General features: G+C 26.4%; 3 protein-coding genes across 6 annotated transcripts; 1 reads left to right on the top strand and 2 right to left on the bottom strand.

Moving 5' to 3' along the window:
• The first annotated feature begins 2707 nt into the window (after positions 1-2707).
• LOC149062936 (uncharacterized) lies at positions 2708-4206 on the top strand. The gene is made up of 3 exons (XM_089215450.1): positions 2708-2753; positions 3365-3667; positions 3725-4206. The coding sequence occupies exons 1-3, from the start codon at positions 2708-2710 to the stop codon at positions 3880-3882; spliced, it is 507 nt and encodes a 168-aa protein (XP_089071576.1). The 3' UTR covers positions 3883-4206.
• LOC107166304 (aspartate--tRNA ligase, mitochondrial-like) lies at positions 3944-12388 on the bottom strand. 4 transcript variants are annotated; one of them, XM_089215059.1, is made up of 14 exons: positions 12264-12388; positions 12028-12115; positions 11306-11417; positions 10583-10724; positions 8928-9104; positions 8759-8856; positions 8567-8665; positions 7778-7948; positions 7541-7717; positions 6739-6918; positions 4748-5038; positions 4493-4678; positions 4231-4417; positions 3944-4154 (listed from the first exon to the last, which is right to left on the bottom strand). In XM_089215059.1, the coding sequence occupies exons 3-14, from the start codon at positions 11369-11371 to the stop codon at positions 3985-3987; spliced, it is 1944 nt and encodes a 647-aa protein (XP_089071185.1). In that variant the 5' UTR covers positions 11372-11417; positions 12028-12115; positions 12264-12388; the 3' UTR covers positions 3944-3984. The 4 variants fall into 4 exon arrangements, with proteins under 4 accessions (XP_089071185.1, XP_089071183.1, XP_089071184.1 ...); XM_089215057.1 differs by having other exon boundaries at positions 12171-12346; XM_089215058.1 differs by having other exon boundaries at positions 12189-12342.
• Positions 12389-14342: 1954 nt separating this feature from the next.
• On the bottom strand, positions 14343-22444 carry LOC149062935 (uncharacterized). Its single transcript, XM_089215056.1, has 2 exons — positions 22307-22444; positions 14343-15404 (listed from the first exon to the last, which is right to left on the bottom strand). Exon 2 carries the CDS (start codon positions 15371-15373, stop codon positions 14522-14524), a length of 852 nt encoding a protein of 283 aa, XP_089071182.1. The 5' UTR covers positions 15374-15404; positions 22307-22444; the 3' UTR covers positions 14343-14521.
• Positions 22445-24040: the final 1596 nt, after the last annotated feature.

Below are 24040 nucleotides of genomic sequence, written 5' to 3'. Positions count from 1 at the left end.
TGTATTATGAATGATATGATATTATTCAATACACTATGTACCTATGTGTTAAAATATGTTGTAGTCTGTAGGTATTATTTTAATTTATAGATATGCTTAAAAAAACACAAATTAAGAAAGGGAGCAATTCCATTAAAATTGTGTGAACCAGAACCCGCAGTGGACCCAGTGGATATTGGAGTAAATAGCAATTAAAATTTGCTGATAGATATTATATCTTTTACTAATAGTATAGAGGCTATTACACACATTGCTATTTACCAAATAGTAAATTTTAAATTAGTGTTTATTTGTTTTGGGATATAAAGTTTTATTACATATGTGAAGCCACTATAAGCACCTTATTATTATTGATGAAATAATTTTTCATTTTATAATTTGATGAGTTTGAAACTTTAAAGGATTATCGGATTATCCATAAAATTTGTAAATTACTAATTAGCAAAGGTGGGCAAGTTAATGAAAATAATTAACTCAATTTAAGTTAAGTTAAGAGGACACAAGATCGATAAGTTAAAAGTTAACAGTTAACAAATTATAAATTTAACTCGATAAGTTAAAAGAAAAAAAAAATTAACTCAGTTTAAAAAAAGTTAATCTATTTTTTTTTAATTATTAAGTAAATCACATAAAGAGTGAATGTGTCTTTCTAGTTTCTAATTTATAAATTATAAATCAATTTGATTTAACTTTTATCATAATGTACACTATATATCCATTACTTTTTTATTATTTATTAAATTAAACTATTTTTAACTTATTAACTTATTAATTTTTTGAATCAACAGAGAAAACCTAAGTTATTTCAACTGTAAATTAAACTAGTTAAGTTTATAAGTTAATTAGAAAACAAACTAACTAGTTAAGTTAAAAATTAAAAAAAAAATTAACTTTTTAACTTAACTTAAACTTTTTAACTAGTTAATGTCCACCTTTGCTAATTAGTACTCTTAGAATACCACAATATAAAAGAAGAATAGAATTTTGATGATGTATATATAAGCAACTAGATAGCGGTGTAACGTAACTTTTAACAGATTTCTGATAAGAACAATTGCCAGAAATTCGTTACTTGTAATCGGTGACTATTTCCCCTTAAAATTGGAATCGGTGATAAAAAAAGAAATTCGTTTTACCAAACCGATCACTTTGGTCACTAACCGGTCACACTTTTTTCTGACGATCTCCAAAAGATGGTTACATTTTATAATCCCCTCCATAATTATTACTTCTCCTAACTAATGGCACATATTATCAATATTATTATTTTAACAAACTATGATAACAATATTATACAAAAATACTAAAAATAGAAAATACAAATTTTAATTTTAAATAACTAAAATAATTTCCACTCGGTAGTTGCCACTTTGCTAGTTGGTGTTAATCTTGTGTATGGTGTTAATTGTGTTAAACTATAATTAAACAATTAAATCTAGGTATATTCTATTTTCAAAATGAGTTCAAATCAAAATCTGTTTGAAAATTATATTGAAGGTGAGTACAATATAGGTAATTTATATACATTTATTTGATATCCAGTATTCTACAGACTTAGGTCCATTCCAAGGCTAACCGGTAGAATTCTATTAGTAACACAAAATAAATTCTGCCAGTTAGCATTAACAGACACTTAACCGGGCATTGTAAGAACGGCCCTTAATAAGTTAAACAAGCTAACATTTCTCAACCTCAGTGTCGGCCTAGCACACCATTGACCACCCTGACAATTTTTTATAAAGGCCATACTAAACAACTCCCCTAATAAAAATATCTGATTGATATGACTGACCGTCTCCACTCTGAATTGTTACTATCATAGGTAGGTATATAAAATTATATGTAAATTGTATATTATACATTATTATACATTATTGTATATTAATGTATATTATACATTTTACTTTACACAATGACATACAAATATTTTAAGCTATTGCCTATTAGGTACATATTAATATCATGAACCTAATCTCAAAAGTCAATAATATAATATGATAAAAATATACAATATTTTAATAATAGTTATAATAAATTTGGAAATTCATATGCTTATATATATAAATATAATTGTTTGGTACAAATATTAATTAATTACTCATGTACAAAAGCCAGTCAGTACCTAATTACTGCATGACAATATTTTATACATTTTGGATCCCCTAGAGACAAACAATGAGGACAAGGCAAACACTGCACAACCCATCGCTAGCAACGTTATAATACATTTTAATACAATATTTGATTAATTTTTTCTCATAATTATAGAGTACATAGTTGAAAAAGATACTGATGTTTCCGTTTTTGGTGATGAACCTATTGGCTTTGACAACTTAAATAGTTATACTGACATTGACAACCCAAATAGTTCTATTAAAGAAAGTAAGTAGGACAAATAATAAAACACATAATGTAGTATCTGTTAACTAAATACTATATTATATATAGGTTCACCCTGGAATGATAAATCAATAAGTCTGCTTTTAAATTTAAGAATGGCTTATGACCATAAATTTAAAAAAGGAGGTCAAGGAAAAAAAATATTGTTTGGAAACAGATTGCTGCAGACATGCATAAAAAAGGAATTTGTGTTGATGGAAAAATTTGTGATGAGAAGTTTAGAAGAATGAAAACGAATTACACTAAACTGCATGATCAGTCCAAACAAACTGGAAGAGGGCCTGTAAAATGGAAGTGATTCAAAGATATGGAAAATATTATACATACCAAGGATACTGCATCTCCTCCAAAAGGTAGTTGGTATTTCATGTAATTAGGGCCAGATTATTATTTTTATGAACTCATAGATACTTTTTTTACTCTCCCTATTTTCCAATACCTATGGGGCTATGTGCAGGGGAGTCATTTCAGTTTTTCTTAGGATGGGGCTAAATTTTTATCAGCCATGTGTTATTTAGTTAAAATAATATGTGTTATACAAGCTTGTTAAAATAATAACAAAACAAATTTTGTTTAAAACTAATGCTTTGTCTATTAAGCAAATGTTTTTTAGAAGAAAAATAAATAGTATATCTAATAATTTATAATAGATGCATATTAATTGCTGAATAAAATAATACTTTTAATTCATTTGCTGAATTATTTAGAGTATTATTTGAAGTATTCCCCTACAATGATTCAGTATAGTAGTTTTTTATTACGCTGTGTCTAGAGCACCGGGCTCTTATATATAAAAAATAATGCATTTGCCTAAAAATCTGATCCCTAGTAATAACAAATACAGATGAAGTGAATGTTATTGGGCTATACAGCCTATACAATTGTATACTATTTGGATATTACTATTTCACTTGAAACTATGGTTTTTTTTTAAAGTTATTACAAATATATCTATTATTTGCAGATATGATATATGAAACACTTATAGCAAAACCTATTCAACAGGTTAATTTTTTTTATTTGAAGGAAGAGTGGTACATGGGTTTAGGAATAATTAATGGATCATTGACAGTGACATGGGCGCGAAATTATAAAAGACCCAATAAACTGACAGCACCGAAGTTGAACATAACCAATAGTGAATGGCATACGGTGAGGTTGAATGTCACAAAATCAGATATAACATTAGAGTTAGACAATTGGATATCAGATCCATATCACCACAATATAGATTCATTCAATTTAAATGATAATATAATTTATCTAGGTAATAAATAAATGTAGAAATATTGTTCATATTTTCTTACAAAAAATATTTTTATAGGAGGAGTTCCAGAAGAGAAATTATTTTTAAATGATAGACAAGAGTTATTTAAAAGCAATTTTCGAGGATGCATCGAACAACTGACTGTTCAAGAAAATGTTATAACTGATTTCAAACACTATGAGAGCGTAAATGTAGATGTGTGTGATACATGGTGAATAATGTCAGTTACATAAATGTGAGCAAAATAATCAATTCTAAAGAATCAGTCAATCAGAATTTCAATCAGTCAATCAATATACTTATGTTTATTATTAATATTATGTTTTTTCTACATTGTCAATTTTTAAATGATATCTTTTCCTATCTTCGGAAGTGATTTCAGTCGGAGCTCCAGACAACAAGTCTTTTCCTTCAAAAGTCTTAGGAAAAGCAATAACATCACGAATGCTATTTGTGTTACACAAAATTGATAGTAATCTATCAACACCTGAAAAAAATTAAAACATTTTTATAAAATACAATTTATTTACTAATTAAAAGCGGTTTGCTTTGAATATTTTTACCTAAAGCTATTCCACCATGTGGAGGACAACCAGACTTCAACGCTTCGACTAAATGAGACATAGTCTCAATAGGTATATTTAAAATGGAACCAATAACTTTAGTTTGCAGATCGGCATCATGTATACGAATTGAACCTCCTCCTACCTCACTTCCATTCAATACCAAATCATAATGGAATCCTTTGACCTATGAAAATAATTTAAAATATTACTGGTATAAAAATAAAAAAAAATTCAAAAGTTATAAGAAAAATTATTTTACCTCTAATAAGTTATCAGAAGTAATTTTTGTTTGTGGTTGTGTGAATGGGTGATGAACTGATTGAATTTGATTAGATTCAATTTCAAATAATGGGAAATCAACTATCCAAACAAAACGCCAACGAGCATCACTTGAATTATCTATATCTATTTTGAAATGCTCGTTAATTTTACCCAGTGCTGATAGCTGTAATTTTAAATTAAACATGAAAATAGGTTAAAAATTCAACAAAGTAGTTTCAAAGTAATAACTTACAGCTTTATATTTTGAACCACTAGCAATAGCTACTAAATCATGTTCAGATATATTATCAGCGGTCAGCACAGCTTCAACGTCAATACCATTAATTATTTTTTGAAGGTTTTCTTTGAAAGTTTTTAATAATCTTATATTTAAAAGACTGAATTTAACATCTGGGTAATTAGTAGATATTAATGTTTTTAAATCATTTATCTGTTTCTTTGACAGTTTGTCTTCAGAATTTTTTAAAACAAGTGCAAAAACTTCATTTGGTGCATTTGGTATGTACTTTGTCCAGTTTGAAATCTGTTAATAATAATTAAATATACATTTAATTTAAAAATATTTATGAGCATATATATATATATATATGATAATTATAATTATAACCACAAATTACTTTTTTTATTTTATAAAACACAAAATATTTTTATAGATATAAAAATTGCAAGTTATTGTATGCATAAATAAACATTATGAACGTCACTAATAAAGTAATGCAATATAGATTGGTTAATTTGCATGAAAATTAAGAGCTCAACTTAGTATTGGAATACTTTTCAATATATAATACAGTGTTGCTGTGGTATCTTAATAATATCGGACACAATAAATTAATAACAAATTACTAAGAGTAATAAAGTAGATTAAAATCAACTTTTATCCAAAATATTTGTAAAATAATTTTATAGTATACTTTAAACTGAAGACTCTATCATTTAAATCATAGTTAAATCTTATAAAATTAGTGATTTTCTTAATCTATAAAATCATTAATAATATCTTTATCTTAATAATTATTTATTTCATGTAGTATAATTTAATATTTATATTGTAACCGCATAATTTACTTAAATTATTATTATGATAAGCGCTTATTTAACAGTCATGTGCTAAAAAGTTCAGATTCCAAAATATCATGTATTGGAAAAATGTTGTGTTTGAAAGGTTGTTTTTCTGATTATTACTAATATACAGAATGATTCTTTTATCGTTGAACACACATTATTTCAAAAAGTATTGACATTTTTCCAAATACTATGTTTTTTTTTTTTAAATTTTAGTCTCATAATTTTGTACATGTTTGTAAAGTTTTAATATTTTCACCCTTATATATTTTATTAGGTAAACAACTATCAACTTTTGATTTTCAAATGGGAACCTATACTAAAAAATGTATACACTAATAAGGCTATTTTTTTCTTTTTACAAATTTTCATTGCATCCATTGATGAGATATTGCTGCTCTAAGATGGGAGATTTTGGTTAGTGTTTATGTGTAAATGTCATATATACAATAAGTAGATGCCCCAGCATTTAGGATTTGTATATGCTTCGGGGTAAAACACTTTTCAAATCAATTCACCAAGTAAACTGTACAGTAAGCTAATGCGAGTCGCCAAGTGTATTTTATAATACCCATTTAGTAGGGTGTCGTGTAGTTTACACTGAAGGTAATTGTGGCACTGGTTATAATAATAGTTATCAAATTATTATAAAGACCAGAAGCTAAAGGTCATAAATTCGATATCGCTCAATCCTATGGCATAATAGACACAAAGTACAATGATTATTAATCGAGGATTCAACAATATCAAATTTATCACTATTATAGCTACTGGTCTTTACAAATAAAAATCCCAGTTCCAACACGACAGTCCTGATTATGTAGTACCTATGTATATTATATAACACCTAAACTCTACCCAACTTTGAGCAGCTATAACTCGCCAATGGATTAACGAAAATTAAAAATTTTGTGGGAAAAATCTTTTAAAAAATAGATTTATTAATTTATACAATTATTATTATAGGTTGTCATTTGAAAATCAAAAGTTTTTTATAATTAAATATAAGAGTGAAAAATTTTTTAATGTTATACGATTGTAGAAAAGCATGTATCTAAGATTTTTGGATAGTTAATCCATACTTATTGGAAGATACTAGATAGCTGAATATTTTAAAGAAAAAAATGAAATAAAAAGTTAGTTTTATTGAAGTATTACTTTTGTACTACATCCGATATCTGGTTTATCACTACCATATGTGAGCATTGCTTCCTCATAAGACAATCGATGAAATGGTGTTTTAATTTTACCCAATTCTGATGGCCAAATAAACGATAACAACTCTTCAATGAGTAACATCACAGAATCTTGGTTAGTAAATGACATTTCAATATCCAACTGAAAAAATTTGTCAATACTAAAAATGTATAATTAGGACTGAGGAAGCCCTAAAATATAAACTAAAACTATGTTCTAGCGGCTTAATTAATAAGCAAAATTAAATATTTTTTAAATTAAACATCAAATAATAGTATTTAAAATGATAACATTGTATAATTATTAAAGAAACAGACAATCCTCAAGTTTGTAAGAGTATATACTCAAATAGACCCGCAGCTACAGCGATAAAATGTGGAGGATTTTAAAGTCTAATGGTATAAAAACTATTTTTCTTTTGGTAAAAGTCATTTAAATTTTAAAGCAACTGTGGATAAATTGCCTTCTAAAAAATATGAGTATACACTTCAAAAAGCATAAAAATTAATTATACTGGTAAATAAGGTGAACAAAATGTGTTTCAAAAGGCAAACAATACCTAAACATACAAAATAATGCAATATAAAATTACAGATTTAGCTTATTCATAAAATGAAACAAATGTGTTTCTAGCAGGCCATTTGTTTTTATGACTACGCAAAACAAATATACAATCGATTAAAGTCTTCTGTCTTACTTTATACCTATAAGTTATATATTATACTACACACTATATATTATTTATTTATTGACTTAAGTTTACTTGAGTGAATTCTGGTTGTCTGTCAGATTTAGCACCTTCATCTCTGTAGCATTTTGCTACTTGAAAATATCTATCTATGGAACCAACCATCAACATTTGTTTTAATTGCTGAGGGCTTTGAACTAATGAATAACATTTTCCTTTTTCATGAGTTGGTACAATGAATTCTTGTGCGCCCTATAAATAACAATAGACTAATTAAAATAAATATAAATTAATTATTTGAATAATAATTACACCATGCGTCTTTTTGAATAATGTAGGAGTTTCAACTTCAACAAACGAACGGTGATTAATCAAAAATTCTCTCATTTTCATCAACAACTTTGATCTTAGGCGCAAATTATATTGCATTTCAGGATATCGCAAATCCACATAACGATATTTTAATCTTAACGATTCATTTGCCTATAATCAATATTACATTTTCAATAAAAACTAATATAAAGAGGCTGTCACACCAGCATGTAGTCACTACTTCTTGTCTAACATATGGACAACATGGCAATTTGTGTTCAGCAATTTTAATTTGTGTGATAAGCTTTATATCAGAGTGCATTTAATCTATTATAAAATGTAAAGGAATGATGTGTGTGTATTATCTTGTTAGTTTTTGGCAATATTTTAATAGTAATTGAGTTACAACCATTTTGAATTTGAAATATTTTCCATAGTCTTAACAGTCATAATTATACAGTCCAGTTTGAGAAGAGAGCAACTAAGTGGCAACCACAACACTTCATAGATCTTAGTTTATGTATGACTGTTGGCGACATCATCCACATGGTGGAATAAATGAGACCACCTTGCCAATTGGATGTATGACAAAGTTGCGCTCTCAAGAAGGACTGACTATAATTTAAAAATTAAAATATCCTAAAAAGCCAACAAGAGAATATATACCTTGGGTTTTATTTAAAGTTTCATTAAATTAATTGATACAAATTCACTAAAATATTAAGTTAACAACATAATATTGGAACTGCCATACATAAATATTGCTATGTTATGCATAAATAAGATTACCTTATTAAACTTTCGTAATTGAAATGGTAATTTGGTGTCAACAGCATTAAGTAGCAGTAATTGATCAATGATTACTTCTATCATTCCTGTTGCTTGATTCTATAGTTAACATAAATACACAAATAAAAAATTATATACAAGTTATATGTAAATATTTACATATGTATATATAAATATACAAATAAACCTCACTTTGTTTATTTCCTCAACAGGCCTTAATTTTACTTTACCATAACACATCAAAACTGATTCCAGAGGAATTTTTTTAATAAAATCATTTAATTCGGTGCCTAATTTAAAATATAGTAATTAATAGGTTGATAAAATTACAGATACAATTGAGAAAAAAAAATAACAATACTTGCGTTTTCAGGAGTAATGAGTTGCGTTGAACCATAGCCATCTCTTAGAACTATAAAACGATTTAATCGTACATACTCTAACCAACCACAAAGAATAACTGATTTTCCACAATCTTCACTTCTCAGTTGGTCACATGTGTGAGTACGGGAGGTGTATAAATTAACATTTGAATTGTCTAAGAAAATAAAAAATATTAATCTGTATATTAAAATACACTACTCATTATGACAATGAGACAATTTAAAGACATATTATAATCAAGGATCTTATACTAATAGATGGAACATCTAGTATTTCCCACACTGAATGCTGATTGTGTTGTTCCACATTTCTGTAGATGTGAGTAGATCACACCAGATTGTGTGTAATTATCAACAAAACAACATAAATATGTAATTATTATTTTTTTTTTTTATTTCCACCGTAAATTCCAGTTTAAAACAAGACCTAAATATTTAACTGTCTTAACCCTACTTATTTTTGGCAGTTACATAATTTAAAATTTAAATCTCGATTTTTACAAGAGTGAATAATAATATCATCGAATGGTATGTACGTATTATAAATTGAGAAAGCAATGAAAACACTTTTACTTATATTCAAAGTCAACTTATTATTATTTAGTTCTTTAAAAACAGTATTTATTCCAACAGTTGTTTTTTGATGAACGTCATCCCAACGTTTCCGGAAAAAAGTAGACAGGTATCATCAGCATAGGTTATAACTTGACCGTCAATAAGTAGGTTACAGATGTTATTTATATACAAAATGAATAAAAGGGGTCCTAAAACACTGCCTTGCGGTACACCGTAATCGATTTCACACTCAGCGCTATGAACGCCATTTATCGAAACAACTTGTTTATGGTTTTTTACAGCTAGGTCTTTACCAACGCTTATGAAGAAAGAATTAAAAATATTTGCTATATTTGCTGGATCTTTTTGTGGGTTAACTGTTTGACTATTATTTTTGAATATATCATTGTTTGAGTTATTATTGTTTCCTGTTAAATTGTTTATTAATTTCCAAGTTAGTTTAGGATTAGTGATTACACTAGAAAATTTTGATTTGTAAAAAAGTATTTTCCTTGCTCTTAGAATTGAAGTAAAATTATTACGATATTTAATGAAATAAGCACGTAAGTTAACATTATTAGGATGTTTTTTAACCAGTTTAGAAATATAATTTTTACGACGAGCCGAAATTAACAGTCCCTTTGTCATCCATTCTTTAATGAATTTATTTTTAGAATTAAACTTAATTTCGTAGCTAGAGTTTTCAATATGCTTTAAGAACTTTGCATATAATATATCAATTAGTTTGTTCATATTTAATGTACTATTCAAAACAGACCAATTTTCTTTGTAATTTTTATTGTATTATATTATATAGTTCATGAATATTTTTGACAAGTTTAAAATGAATTTAATGAATTATGAATAAACTTGTAGTAAATCTTACTATTAAATCTTACTAGTAATTTGTTTGATTTTTGATTTAAATGTTTTTATTGCATTAGCTTATTATAATAATACATCACTGAACGCAATTTGCTACCATCGCACCCCTAAACCACGTCAGCCTTATTTTTCGTCAGCGTCTGTTTATTATTATAAGCCATGAAATCAATGACTATAATAGTATACTGCTTACTGTATAATCCAGACTCGTATTTATGTTCATTCACAATTTCTTTAATGTCTACAGTTTTTGCAATACTAAATTTATATCGTTTTGTGAGTATATTTTTATTTATGTTTGCTGACAATATTCTCAAATCACTTGAAATTAAATTCTGTAAAGTAATCATAAATTAATCAAACACATAATTACTGCCAAAATTATATTCTATTTGAGTTAAGAAACATACTCAGACAGAGGCCGACTTGTACCTACTCAGAGCTAGAGCTTCATTACATGGTGAGCATACAAACAGTAAGCTGGTGGTGGGGGAAATTAATATGGATGCTGTTTAACTGTCACAAGCTGTAATATAGGCACTGGTGAGCATGTTTCACATCCTCTATAGAAGACCATATACAGTAGAACCTCGATTATCCAAACTAATTGGGACCACACCAAGGTCTGAGAATTGAAACCTAAAAAAATATTATTATTTGTACAATGAGTATAGAACTATTATTGTATACCTATTACAGACTTATTATACTTAAAATTGCACATTAGGTACATATTATGTTATTATTTATTATAAATATAAGAATATCATTAAATTTCATGTACTTATAATAATGTATGTGCTAATTAACTGTGACCGTGATATTTTGTACATTGACATATGGATACATAAACTGAAACGAAATAATGTTTGGATGATCAAGGTCTTCTGTAGTAAATAATATAATCATAACTTGCCTGGCAAATATATTTCTGTAGGAAGAGACTTGTTTTACCTCCAATTGAGTATTTTAAGTTATACATATTTCTTGACAAATTAATATGATCTGTTTATCTGCTCAAAGCTCATCTGTTTTCAGAAAATTAATTTAATATTAAAAAATTGAGTCAACTTTTACAATAATTAATGGGATGTGTTTAAGAAGACGCAACACCTGTATTTGTTGTTTCAGTCTTAAAAATGGGTAACATAGCAAATTTACGCTCAGTAGTTCACGTTTTACTCCGTTAGCTTAACAATTAGAGTGAATAGAAATACAAAAACTTGATGGCAAGTACATCATCTGTGTTTTTGTTGGAAGTATTCTTACAATAGATCAGTTTTTAAGTGACTCATGAGCATTTTTAATTTACAATTTATTATATGCGCATAACTCAATTAAAAAATTGAATTATTGTGAAAATATTTCCAAAAAAACAGATAATGTTCTTAACATCAAGTTTCATAAAAGGTCTATTCACTGTAATTGTAAAGTTAACGGAGTAAAATGTGAACTGCTGAGCGTACATTTGCTATGTTACGTGTTTGTAAGACTGAGACAACAAAATATACCCTCTTAAGGTTAAAAGTATAAAAGAATATCATTGTTTTGTTGAATGGTTGCGAACTGCAATAAACCATTGTTAAAACAGAATCTGTATGTTTGAGCAAGGTGACAATAATTGAGATTAGTACTTACAAATTCATGATTATATTGAAATAATCATTTATCACCACACTGATCCGTTACACGTCAAATTGCGTTTACACGATCTGAAGTCTTCAGCCTACAAAATTAACATGGGTGTAAAAGAATACAACTATTACATTTCGTCAATGTACTTAAGTGATAAATGACACGATTTCGGACGATAGGGGTAGAACTGTTAACAACAATTGAGTCGATTTTCTGGAGACATTCAAAAGGTTACTTACTATTTTGAAAAAAAAAACAATCACAATATTTGAAGAGAAAATTTGCGCATTATATTTTATATCATTCATTGATTTTAATAACATAGTTTAAAATTATTGTTAGTTATTATCTACGTAGATAACGTGGAGGCAATGAACATAATGTTAACAATTATGATTTATGTTATATGGTGGAGGTAGGATTAATATTATTCCGCAAAACAAAATATTACATGCCGATATTATTATTCGTTATTTAATAGAATTCGAGCTGAAAACAACAATTATAAATTACGTTATGCGAGCATTTGTTGTCTCCGTCTTGTCAGCGCGTAACTTGGCCAATTATACGATCAGCAGATAACGTTTAGTTTCGTTAGGTAATTTAAAAATTAGAATGAGTCGACTTATCATAAAACTTGATAGTAATAACTCTAAGAACATTAGGTGTTTAATATTTTGTAAATTACAAATGCTCATAACTCACTTAAAAACTGACTTATCGTAAAAAAGAAAACCACACACACACACTCACAATGTTTTATGTTCTTACCATAAAGTTTTATAATAAATTAGATTCACTCTTTATTTTTAAGCAAACGAAGATCTAAATATGATCTGCCGTTCGTCAATTTGGTACCTATGTTATTTACGCACTTAGCAGTAGAGTACTAAATGTATGTGTATTGTGTGTCGTCCTATTTTCTAATATATGTTATTTTATTTATATTCAAACGGTTTAATCTTCATCTTGTCTTCTTCCCACCATAAACAACTAATTTTGGTTTTGATATTTTGTGTAAAATTATAAAACAATTATAAAAATTATAAAGCTAATCATTAATTTCATACATACTTACGGAGCACAAATTGATCAAGACCTCGTGAAACTGTGCGTAATGTGTTATCAGTTATAACATATTATGTAGAAAATATTAATTACCTACTCACACATGCCATTGTTGTATGTTTCCACCGATAAATAAAGCAGACAATAGACATTGAAAGGTAATTTTAAATACAACTAGGTACATGAAAAAAAAAATTAGAACTGTCTAAGAGTTTTTAGCTATACAATTTTAACCATTTTTTTTAGATTTTGTGTGTAGCGATGATGTATTGTATTTACAATGTTTCTTTTCTGTCTAATCAACATTTTCGGTGAATCCGGTAATAAAATGCTTTGATTTTGGATATTGACATTTTTCTGTTAGAAATATGAATGTAGTAGGTACTTTTAAAAGGAAAATCAACTGTAATTTTCAAAGCGTAGCAAAAAAAAATTTAAATTTAAAAAAAAAAGTAATTGCTAATTTAGGAAAAAAATTGATTTCATTTATTTTTAGTTTAACTCATATGCTATAGTAACCTGAGTCACAAAAATTTAAATTCCTATATAAATTTTCTATTCTTTATACATATAATGTGAAATCTATAAAAGTTTTTTTTTTTAAAGCTAACATAAGAAATTTCAATAGAAAATTCCCAAAAAGGTTTTCTACTTCTATCAAAAAATAAAGTTCACACCATTTAAATATAGGTAGCCATAAAATATTTTCAATTTTTATTAATAAATCTGATTAGGTATATTTTTTCAAGTATGCTATAAAATGACACAATAACTCCACTCAGAATGGTATTTCATAATCAATAATTTATCTTTGAATTCAAATATAACACATCCATTACAATGACATAGGTACTCCAAAATTTTACAGCAGAACAGTACTTAATTGTGACTGGTTCATCTTTTTTTAAACATAAGCTAATTATTACAATTATAATATTTTGATACAGATAGACTTTTCTTGATAATTGAGAATTACTGTAGATTTTGTTGACAAAATTGTTGGTATAAGGTTGTGAGAATATTTAAAAAAAAATAAGTAGAATATTTTTATTTTATTAAGTTTATTTTAAGTATCCATCTAAATCTAAATGCAATAATTGATATGTTTATGTATAAAAATATTTTAAACACATTAAGTAGATTTTAATTATATTAACCTATGTATAACATTTTTATTAGTTATTTTACTGTTATATAATAAGAATAGAATTTATAAAAATATAAAAGACATACATTTTTAGGTGACATTATTTTAAATAATTTATATACAATAATAAATTCATAACATACGATTACAAAAAAAACAGATTCTTAATAAATAACTTACAATATCTTATTAAAAGAAGAACCCGATAATACATATTTTGAACTAATACTACATTAAATCTTAGTGCATAAATTTAAGATTCAATATTGATAATTTTCAATGTTAGTGGAACATGAAGTATGGATGCCGTCTTTCTGAAACATATTTATTGTATTTTTCTAATATTAAACGGATATCCTTCAATTCTCTGTACATTGATGCAGTTTTTTCTTCCCTTTTTACAGAATAATTGCCCCGTTTTTTATAGCTTAAAATCTTTTTATCCATGTTTTGGATTTTAATATTAATCTTTTCAAGACACCCCTCTTCACTGCATTTATGTAGATAGTCATTAATTTGTTTTGGGGATATTCCTCTTAAATGACTTAATGAATCATCCCAATAAATTAACCTTGCAATGAATTCATAGCTGATTTTTTTAGCCATACATGAAGGCTCAGTTATGGGCTTGACATGATTATTAGTCAGATTTGATTTAAGTGTTTCTCTTGAAATAATTAATTGTTTCCCATCCTCATTGTAAAACACAAATCTCATTACAGGTTGAAAAGCCTGACTTGAAACTGATGTTTCTATCTCTCTGTGGCTCATACTTAATTTATTTTTCAACAATTGTTTTGCCAAAATTTTGTCTGTATTATTTTCGTCAAAGTTAGGTGGTCTATCATCCATTTGGCCGTCAACATTATTTTCATAATCATTTATCATATTGTCTAACCACAATAAATCTTCTCTGTTTGCACGAGCAACAAAAAGTTTAACCATAAACCAAAATGATACTGATGGTTTACATTGTTTTGATAACAGTTCTCTTTTAGAAGCGTCAAGTTTGGCATTGGCGTTACAGCAGCATTCATTATTGGACAATAAATGATTTGATTTTTCTCCTTTTCTAGCTGATTTTCCAATACCACTAGTTCCTTCACCGTGTCGAGTTTGTTTCTTTGAAGACATTATTGCTTGTGTTATGGTTTAACAGCAGTTTCTATAAAACAATACATAGATCTATTAATATTGATATGGAATTGTCTTAATTGTTAAATTAATAAATAATAAATTAGTTAATACATTTGTCCTGAGAATTTGAAAATTAATTAGTTTATTTAATAGTAAAATTGATTCTTGAATGAATTGAATAATACAAATACACATGGAAATTATTGCATTGTCAATTTTTTATTTTTAGGAAAAAAATGGTTTTTTTTCTTATTGTTAAATCATAAATATTAAATAAATAATTTAACACTAAACTAAGTTTAGGATGTTCTTTTAATTTAGACTTATTATCTGTAAAGAAAGTACTTAAATTTATACCTACTATTATAGTACCTACATAATAAATATTGTTTAATGAAAGTAATTATAGCAATAATAATATGTTTATGTGAAATTGTGTGAAAGAATACCTACTAAATAGTAATTTTTATGATGACTTAATTTTTTTTAGGATGAAATAATTTAAAATGATTTATGGTTAATTTTAGTTATTCAATGCTTCTATGGCTGCAGGAATTCAGTTCTACAAAAATAAAAATTATTTAGGATTTGAAAATTGTGAAGAAACTATCAAATTTACTGTAATAATGAATAGTATGTTTGATGCATTGAACAGAAAATTCCTTGCTGAAGGAATTAAAAAAAATTCCATAGACATAGTGGTTTTCTATGTGTATTTGTGTTGTTGTTTGAATGCATTGTTAACTGCATGTTTGTTTTTTTGTGAAATATTTTCTTATTTATGTATTCTGTTATAATATTAAGAGGACGCCCCACACCCGCATGTGTTGTCTTTGTCTTTCAAGTGCGTAACATGGCAAATTTTATGCTCAGCAGTTCCAATTTAGCTCCATTAGTTTACAACTTAGAGTAAATTGACTTCTTATAAGAATTAAAGGTAATATTATTATCTAGGTTTTCACAGAGGCTTTTTATTATATTTCAATTTTGAAGCAAGTTATGAGTATTTTAAGATATACAAGCAATTCACAGTTTTAAAAATACTCATAAGTTGCTTCAAAATTGAAATATAATAAAAAGCCTCTGTGAAAACCTAGATAATAATGTTACCTTTAATTCTTATAAGAAGTCAATTTACTATAAGTTGTAAACTAACAGAGCTAAATTGGAACTGCTGAGCATAAAATTTGTCATGTTACGCACTTAAATGACGAAGACAACACATGCGGGTGTGGCGTCCTCTTAATATTAAAATATTAACAAATTATAAAAACTGTATGAAAATTTTCATAGTATATCTAAATGGATCTATACCTAAAAAAGTATAGTGTACCTAAATGTTTTTTATGTTTGTTGTATTAATTTTAATGTATATCACTAGTGTTGGTTTTGTGTTTCAACATATTGTAACATTATTATAATAGTATTAATAAGCTTTATATTTATAGAATTTAAAAGAAAGTTAACAATGGATAAAAGAATGGGAATGTAATTTGAAAAATAACCTTATTAGTGATACTGATTTTTTAACCAAACAGACAGCGGAAGGCCTAAAAATTACATTACAATCAACTATTGACTTGGTTAATGTTTTATTAAACAATTATGGTTTTAATTATGTTCTAACAGCAAAAATAAATCAAGATTGTTTAGAATTATTAGGTACCTTTTATAAATATCTATTAAATTATATTAAATTTAAATTGTATTATTATTAATTAAATATTAATTTGATTATTTATATTTATTATACCGGGTGATTCTTTTATCATTGAACACTCATTATTTCAAAAATTATTAATGTTTTTGAAAATATTATTTTATAATTTTATATAGTTTCAAGTTGTTGAAAAACCAACGTTTTTATTAAAAAATTATATTTTTAAATATTTTTTATCCTTTTTTAAAAATTTTTTTTACTTTTTTGAATGACAACATTGAGTTTTATTTTCATATTCCAAAGCAGAATATTTTTCTAATTATTTTGATTCATAAAAATCGAATTTAGGACGAGTAGTTTATGAGTAATTAAATTTTAGACAAGCGGAGTAGTGGACAAAAATTTTGAGGGGTAACCCCGTACCACTCCACTCTGCCAAACTAAACTTTAAATACTTATAACTCTTAAGTCCTAAATTCGATTTTTTTGAATCAAAATACTTAGAAAAATATTCTGCTTTGGAATATGAAATTAAAACTCTATGTTGTCATTCAAAAAAGTAAAAAACTTGACAACTTGATACTATGTAAAAAATCTTTTCAAAAACATTGGTAATTTTTGAAATAATGAGTGTTCAATGATAAAAGAATCACCCGCTATATGAACTTTGTACAGAAGTTTTTTGGTATTATAAGACAAATATCTGGTCCAAATGACCACTCGACAACACCCACAATTTTACAATTCTAGAATGCTTTCGATTAATTCTCTGATTAAACCTCCAAAAGCTGGAAACTTTTCTGTTAATTCAGGTATGTTCTTAATTTTACAATATTCCTAACCAAAGTTATAAACAAAATTTTTTTTATCCTTGAAAATGTACCGGCTATCTCTGTAAAAAATTTTAAAGAAATTATTAATGACCCTTTAAATTCATCTATTAGATAAAATAAAATACAACAGTTAAAAGATAAAATTGACCAAATTATTGAAAATAATATTGATGATTTAGAAGATATTATTACAACAGAACTATGTCATTCATTACTTTTGGAATCTCCTAGTTTTAACTGTACAGTTTACTATTTATCAGGGTATTAAATCTAATTTAATCTTAAGTAATGATTATAATGCTTAGTGGATATTAAGATTGCATAATATTTTATTTTATAATTTTTAGATATATAGCTAGAAAACTCATAAAAAGAACTAAATGTGAATTATGCATAACTGGTTTAAAAAATTTAAGTAGTAATTCATCTCCTGAAGCAGAACTTGTTAATTTAAAGTCAAAGGGATATTTAACACATCCTAATCAAAATTTATTTCTTATTCTGAGGAGTTTAGAGTTAAGTTTTGTGAAACATGCAGACTCTATAGATGTGTTTAATGAAACATTGTCATATTTTTTAAGCACAATTAATACTTTGACATTTGAATGTAACATGCATCAAACTGATATACTTACAGATATATGTAGCACATTTGTCATAATTAGAATGAGACAGTATATATATATTAAAAATCAAATGAATAAAAAACAAAATAAAACTAAAAATATTTAACTAATTTAACTAAACTAAAATTATAAACAAAATATAAATGTGTAACAGTATCTGTCATTCTGTGTTCTTAATACTTTTTATAACGTAAATTTCTAAATTAGTGATATGAATATATGATGAAAGGTAGTATATTATCAATTATAATTATTCAAATTTGTGATTCAATATTCTAACATTTGGAGCGCCAGTTCTCGGTTCTACTTGTCATTGTAATAACAAGGAAACTCGGAGAGTCACTTTATTATACTTCGTTGTGCAACCATATTATCTATAACCGTGCCTAAAACTAAATATTTAAAAAAGTTATGGGTATTGGCCTGTGATAAATAAAAAAAATATTTTTTTTTAATTTACTAGGTCTGTCATAGGAACCATTTAAAAGCGAATACACAAAAAATATATCAATAAGATTGCAGTCTAGATTTTATTGACATCATATTTTTTGATGCTCAAATTCAGAAACCGTAAGCCTGTTAAATACATATTATGTGCAATAGGAAATATTGTACTTTGAATTTGATCTATGAGACCTAGATTAATTTGGGGTCCAAACAACTGATCTAAATTCTAGACCAGATCACATCTATGCATAAAACAAAATTCTAAAGCAATGTAAGTCATTAAGTAGACTAGTACATTATTAAAAAAATTAAGAATCCTGGTTAGATTAATTTTTAAATAAACTTTAGCCAGGTCTTCAGTACGAATAACTGAACAGTATTGGCTTTTATGAAGGTGTAGCTTAACTAGTTTTTCAGGCTTTAGGAAAAGTATTAGAATTTAGTGATAAACTAAACAGTACAAAAATTGGATAGGCTACAGAATATAGCAGCTGAGTCTGCACTAAAAATAACTTAAAACCAAAATAACAAGTTTATGTGAACTGTAATAAAATAAGCCATAGCCTATAATGGCTACAGCATATTGTTTTTAATGTTTAAGTAGGTATAGTATAATAGTAAAATAATTTTATATTACAAATATCAATAAACATTACTTGAAAATAATTAATAAATTTGTTTTATTTAAGTTGTGTATTTTTATTCATTTTTTTTTATGACTTTGAAGAAGAAAAATTCTCAGATTATTAACTTCAAAGAAGGTTTCTGGCGAAAAATTGGATCTAGGTAGTACTTTGGTGGGTCAAAACTAATCATTCATTAGTACTTGTAAAAATAATTAGGGAGAGAAAACAAATACTGTTTTGTAATTTTGGTTTGACAGATTTTTAAATTATTTTAAAAGATATTACTGTATAATTATTAGAAAATAATTGAAATAAACATAGGTGTAAACCAATATAGGAAATCATTGAAAATTATCAGAAATATTTTTAAAAATGTTTAAATATATACTCAAAATAATGTATATTATTGTAATGTACATATTGTACATATATATTTATATTTTAGATAAACACAATTTTATTTCAGCAATACATAGCTGGGAGCAAAATACTTTTTGGTTCATGATAATTTAATATTATTCTAAAAACTCACTTTAACTTAAAATTTTTATTAGCTGTGATTAATGTTTTCAACTGTTTTCTATTAATAATATCTACTAGTCTGTGAATTATGAAATAATTTCAGTTAAGTAAATCAAAAATTTTGAGAATATTCATTTATTTTTACCATTTCAAGAGTCGCAATATTACATTGAATCCAACATCAATCTTTAATAATTATACTTCCTATCATCAGTGTTTGGATAGAAACTCTTTTTTTTCTTCATATTTTTAATGAATTTGAACAATTTTTATGAAACTCAATTTATTTACTATTTGATAAATATATGTATATAATCTAGATACTTTAGAAAATGTATATGCTCTAAAGTCTAAATTGTGTTTTTATTTTTATGTTAGGTCATATATGAGTATGGGTTTATAAATAAACTGCTGGTATACTATTCATAAACAAAAAATTAAATGGACCTAATGATTGCATTCATTTTTTCAAAGAATGTGAACTAACACGTTTGAAAAAAATATTAACATGAACAAGTTCTTTTGTGAATTTTAACGAATTCATTTTTTTAGTGAACGTACCAAACACTGCTACCTATATACCACATAATTTTTTACTTTACTAATATTTAGTTCATATTTATGAGAAAAAACCATTAAAACTAAAAAATAAAAAAACTCAACTAAAAACTATACTAAGAACAAATTGCAAAAAATGTCACAAGCTATTAATTTTACTAAAATGATATCTTCTACGATAACTCTTGAATTTTTAGTCAATGATAACATTTTAGATGAAAATTTTAAGCTTTCAGTTCCCGTTGGAGATTTTATATAAGTCAAATTTAAAGGAAAACAATATTTTTAATTTTCTGTTGAATGTGTAGAGGGGGGGGGGGGTTAAATATTTTTCCAACAGATGTTGATGTTAAAATCATGAAGCTGATACCAAATAAAAAATTATAAAGAGAAAATATTACATAAACCAAAGTTTACTGAAAACAGTGAAAGAAGTACATTTTTACTAAAATTTGAAGGATTATATTTTTCAAAATACAAAATGGGTTAGTTATTTAATATTATATATTTTATCATATCAATATAATTAATTGTACAACAGTTATTTCTTTATATTATCTTCATAAGTAATTCAATATTTATTTTATACCTCAATTGTTTTTAACATTTATTTTAAGTGTATAAACTTAAGTATAATCTTAGTGTATAATCAAACTTTGTTTTATTTAAATTAAATTATTTTATTTTAGCTTAAAATATCATACAAATGTTCAATAATATCTTACACTTTTGCATAAGTATCAGAAAATAAAAGGCAACCAACGTAGGTGGATAAGAAAAAAAATTTTTTTAAATGCATAGATACTTTGATGTTTAGATAAGAAGTACATAATGTATTGAATTAAAAGGTCAAAATATTCTTATAATGTTTTTACAGAATTCTTTTAAAATAAAAACTTAGTCACACAGTATTTTAATGTAGATTAGAAAATAGCTTCTAGGTTATTATTTTTCAAAATACCTTTTAAAAATATTTAGTAGGATTCTTTGGAATTCTATGGAAATCATGGGAGATCATAGAAAATACATGGAAATCAATGGAAACCTGCCATGTGGTGTACAACATTTTGTTATGTGGTTTACCATCTGAAAAAAACCTTTTTTTAAATATACAAATGTTATACCTATGCAAATCACTTGCAGATTTAATTTTCGCTTAATAGGAACTTCAGCTAAAATTCATTCCAACCTAAATTATACCAAAAAAAATTATTGTAAAAGGTATGTCCTATATCAAGGATAATTATTAGGTATTTCTGATAACTTGGATATTACAGTCCTAACTTAACCTAACTTTTAGACACGAATACAATTATATATCTGAAGCTCGTCCAATGAGTTGATGAAATAACTATTGGTATAGTACACTCCCTTAAATAATATACCTACTATATTAACAAATAAAACAAAAACTACACCCCCGATTTTCAATACTAATTATATGGTGCCAGATATGCCACTGCATTAATATCGATTATAATATAATAATAGTAATGTGATTTTTTAAACAAGCAAACGGAAATACGTTTCACGGAAACAGTGTAAATAAATTTCTACAAGAAAGCCATTAGCTTAATTGAAATTTTTACGGCACGCATGGTATTTGCACGCTAGCGACAAGCGTGGTATTCAATAATGGCCGCACAAGCTATACTTACTTGAAAACCGGTCTATAAAAAAATAGACAACTTGGTCGTTCTTCTGAGTTCACGCAGTTGGAGAGTAGATAGATTACCGATTTTGTTGAAACGGTGAGGATAAAAAGTTATTATGCTCCGAATAAACTAAAGAAAAAAAGACTATGAAAAAAATTAAATAAGTAAAGACTAAAGATACGTGTACAGAGATTACATAAATAGGTATAGCAATGGTACAATGGCGGGACATTATGTTACGGAGCAAGCTGACTGGCGGATTGCGAACACATGTTGCCATTCCGAGTTACGCTGATGAGAGTGTCACAAGAAATCCAAGGAGAATAAAAAAAAGAAAAAGAAAAAAACAGAAAACGTGGTTTTACGGTATCTATACAGCCGCGTCCGTATGTGAGCGTCAAGGTTAACAAAACAATAGATAACGACTACCCCATTGTACATGGGTCACAGACTAAAAAAAAATTTTTGTAGATGTTATCCACGATATTTTTGAAGGTGTATGTCATTACGAGATGTGCCACATTATAAAATATTATGTGAACACTGAATACTATTAAAATATTTTCCTTGACAACTTTAAATAATCGTAAAAAAAATTTCAACTATGGTCCAATTGAAGTTGGTAACATTTCACCTGAAATAACAGATTTAAATTTAAGTAAATTACATTTAAAAATGTCTGCTAGGGAAATGATGACATTCATTCACTTTTTTTCTCTTATGATTGGAGATTTGGTTCCTGAAGGTGATGAACTATGGAATTTTTATTTAACGCTTCTCAAAATCGTTGATTGCTTATTGTCATATGAATTTACTAATAGTACCATTATAAATCTCAAACAATTAATAACACAACATAATTATTTATATGTTAGGTACTCTTTTTAATGACAAACTGAAGCCCAAGCATCATAATTTGATTCATTATCCTACTGTAATCGAACATTCTGGTCCACCTAGGCATTACTGGTGCTTTAGATTCGAAGATAAACATAAGGAACTAAAAATGTATGGTCGATCAACATCTTCAAGAAAGAATATAACATTAACACTGGCTAAAAAGTTTCAATTTAAATTTGCACACTACTTATTACATTTAAATACTGAAAAGATAGTAGTTAATTTAAAACACAATATTTGTAGTGTTTATGTACAACCTATTTGGGACATGCTTTTTATTTCAATAGCAGATTTCAAGTGTTATAGTCAAATAGAATATATGGGCACAATATATAAAAGAGGTTACTATTTAACCAAGTACATTGAAGATTTATGCTTATTTGAAATTTTTGAAATATTAGTATTGAATTGTTCAAGTGATAAAGTGTACATAGCTAAACAAATTAAAATAGTCTGTCACCATTCACATCTTGAGTCCTTTGAAGTTGATGGAAATAAATGCATTGTTAATGAGTGTTCAATATTTCATATTAATGAATTCAGTGGACCACCCATTAATATCACTAAAATAGCTTCTGGAAAATCAATGATACACCCAAAAGAATATTGTTTTTAATATATATTTTTTTATTTTTAACCTAATTTGTATTAATGTATTATGATATAATGTAGTGTCGTTTTGCCTCCCCCCCCTGTAAAAGTTAAAAAGTTATTTTAACATTAAAATAAACAATGCGTTATAATATACATAATGGCTAATATTAAAAATATCCATTTTTCATTCATGATAATAATAAATAAATAATCATAAAATCAATAATATTCCAGAACAATACT

This window comes from Diuraphis noxia, unplaced genomic scaffold, assembly GCF_037042655.1.
Source record: "Diuraphis noxia isolate RWA-SAM2 unplaced genomic scaffold, SU_Dnox_SAM2 contig0001, whole genome shotgun sequence".
Classification (NCBI taxonomy): Eukaryota; Metazoa; Arthropoda; class Insecta; order Hemiptera; family Aphididae; genus Diuraphis; species Diuraphis noxia.
The sequence above is the reverse complement of the archived record's forward strand: the minus strand, read 5'-3'. Positions and strand labels throughout refer to the sequence as shown.

Coding starts and splice junctions, on each gene's coding strand:
- LOC149062935 (XM_089215056.1), bottom strand. CDS start 15,373: ATGTCTTCAAAGAAACAAACTCGACACGGTGAAGGAACTAGTGGTATT.
- LOC107166304 (XM_089215059.1), bottom strand. CDS start 11,371: ATGTATAACTTAAAATACTCAATTGGAGGTAAAACAAGTCTCTTCCTA. Junction 8,857..8,927: donor CATTACTCCTGAAAACGCAA/GTATTGTTATTT, acceptor ATTTTAAATTAG/GCACCGAATTAAATGATTTT. Junction 7,949..8,566: donor AATTACGAAAGTTTAATAAG/GTAATCTTATTT, acceptor TATTGATTATAG/GCAAATGAATCGTTAAGATT.
- LOC149062936 (XM_089215450.1), top strand. CDS start 2,708: ATGGAAAATATTATACATACCAAGGATACTGCATCTCCTCCAAAAG. Junction 2,754..3,364: donor TACTGCATCTCCTCCAAAAG/GTAGTTGGTATT, acceptor TATTATTTGCAG/ATATGATATATGAAACACTT. Junction 3,668..3,724: donor TGATAATATAATTTATCTAG/GTAATAAATAAA, acceptor ATATTTTTATAG/GAGGAGTTCCAGAAGAGAAA.